The sequence below is a fragment of the Chrysochloris asiatica genome, unplaced genomic scaffold (assembly GCF_000296735.1).
Source record: "Chrysochloris asiatica unplaced genomic scaffold, ChrAsi1.0 scaffold00082, whole genome shotgun sequence".
NCBI lineage: Eukaryota > Metazoa > Chordata > Mammalia > Afrosoricida > Chrysochloridae > Chrysochloris > Chrysochloris asiatica.
Window position 1 is genome coordinate 13,032,684 of NW_006408600.1, and position 1,817 is coordinate 13,034,500.

Sequence of the window (1,817 nt, forward strand, 5' to 3'; positions counted from 1 at the left end):
TGGGTTCCAGTTTTATTTTTAATGACTTCTAATTTTCCTAGATACATACTTCGTACATTCCACGTTCTGATTATTAATGGGTGTTTGCCACTGTTTCTTCTCAGTATTTGTTGTTCTTAAGTGCCGTCGAGTCGATTCCGACTCATAGTGACCCTGTATAGGGTTTTTGAGGAGTGACTGGTGAGCTTGAACCACAGACCTTGCAGTTCAAACGGCTTTGCAGTTTGGCGCATTAACCCATAGCACCACACCAGGGCTCTGCTTTATGAGCAGATTATGCTATATCAGCAAATGAAGATTCTGAAAGCTTTACTTCATACACATCATTAGTATTTACTGAGGAGGCATCTCTTTCCTAGTAGTATTTTGAATGCCTTCCAACCAGAGGGGCTCATCTTCTGGCAGTATATCAGATAATATTGTTCTGCTACTCATAAGTTTTTCACTGGCAAGTTTTTTTCAACAATAGATTGCCAAGTCCTTCTTCCCAGTCTGTCTTGTTCTGAAAACTCCACTGAAATCTGTCCACCATTGATGACCCTGCTAGTATTTGAAATAGCTGTGCATAGCTTCCAGTATCACAGCAACCCACAAGCACTAAAGTATGACAAACTGATACAAGTGGTAGATTAGCAGTAATTAAAAAATATACTCATAGAAACCCAGATGGTAATATATTCTGTACTTTTATAAATGTAAAATTAGGTTTTTTAATGCTGATGTGGAAAAAGTGGTTCTCTGACTTTGATTTTTGTATCTGTACTAATTTGATTATAAGCCTATATGTTGCTGTACTTCTAATTTTTGTCTAAGTTCTGTGTAAAGTTTTGAGCAGAACAGTGACTTTACAAAGATACTAGAGATGGCTCTTTCTAAATAGGCTGTTTTGGGTATCTACTTTTAGAAAATTTAAAACATACATCAGCTTTTTAATATGAATCTAAAGTTGCCTCAATTCATTAATATTCATGTAAATCTTATAAATAGATAACTGTATTTCCTTTACTTGATTTTAGATACCGAGGATAAATGAGAGCAATATGCTGCCTTTGCTTTTGAGAGAATCGTTCATACCCAGCATAGGAAGGTTTCTCGCATACTCAGATAATAAAGTGCATGCTGTGTTTTTAGATGGCATTACCCTAACCTTAAATTGGAATTGCAGCGTTTTCACTGAACAGAGACAGGTGAGGATACTTCAAACTGAAATCTCTATTGTTTTTCTGTGGAAAACAGAAAAAAGAAAAATATCAAATTATCTTTTTTTTTTTAAGTATAAATATGTCTAGAGGCTTTACTGATCTCATTGGATTTCTTAGTAGTCATAAGAATGGTGTGGCACATCATAGTTTTAATAAAGATAATTCATTATAGAGGTGCTAGTATTTTTATTCTTTTTAATGATTTTACATGTATATAAGAATGATTATAAAATACCTGTATCCCTTGTCAAATATAAAATTTTAATTAATCAAAATGCATTTTTTAAAGGTTTTTATTGTGGATTGAGTGAAAGTTTACAGAATAGATCATTAGTTTTACATTCAACAAATCATACACCTTCTTTCATTATAATAATTATAATCCCCTCAATGTACCATCAGTTAACAGTATTCTCTCTATTTGCTTTAGCTTTTTAAAAAAACCACTCAGGCATATATAATAATTTACATCTCCAAAGGGCACATTCTGCAAGTCTGCCTTCTGGTCAGCAGCTCTTAGTCCCTCTCTTCCCATGAATCTAGAGTCCTCAGCTGCTACCACTCTCCATGCCCCCATCTCTGCCTCCATCTCTGGCGTCACTGCTTCTCTGGAGA

At 34.7% G+C, this 1,817-nt stretch overlaps 1 protein-coding gene across 1 annotated transcript in view; it reads left to right on the forward strand.

The window, feature by feature from the left end:
• Window positions 1-1,817, forward strand: part of LOC102830481 (chromosome unknown open reading frame, human C5orf34) — a 39,365-nt gene that overhangs the window by 27,553 nt on the left and 9,995 nt on the right. Inside the window, exon 8 of the mRNA XM_006865752.1 lies at window positions 1,017-1,187. Coding sequence (XP_006865814.1) covers window positions 1,017-1,187 — 171 coding nt within the window. The remainder of the gene's footprint in view (window positions 1-1,016; window positions 1,188-1,817) is intronic.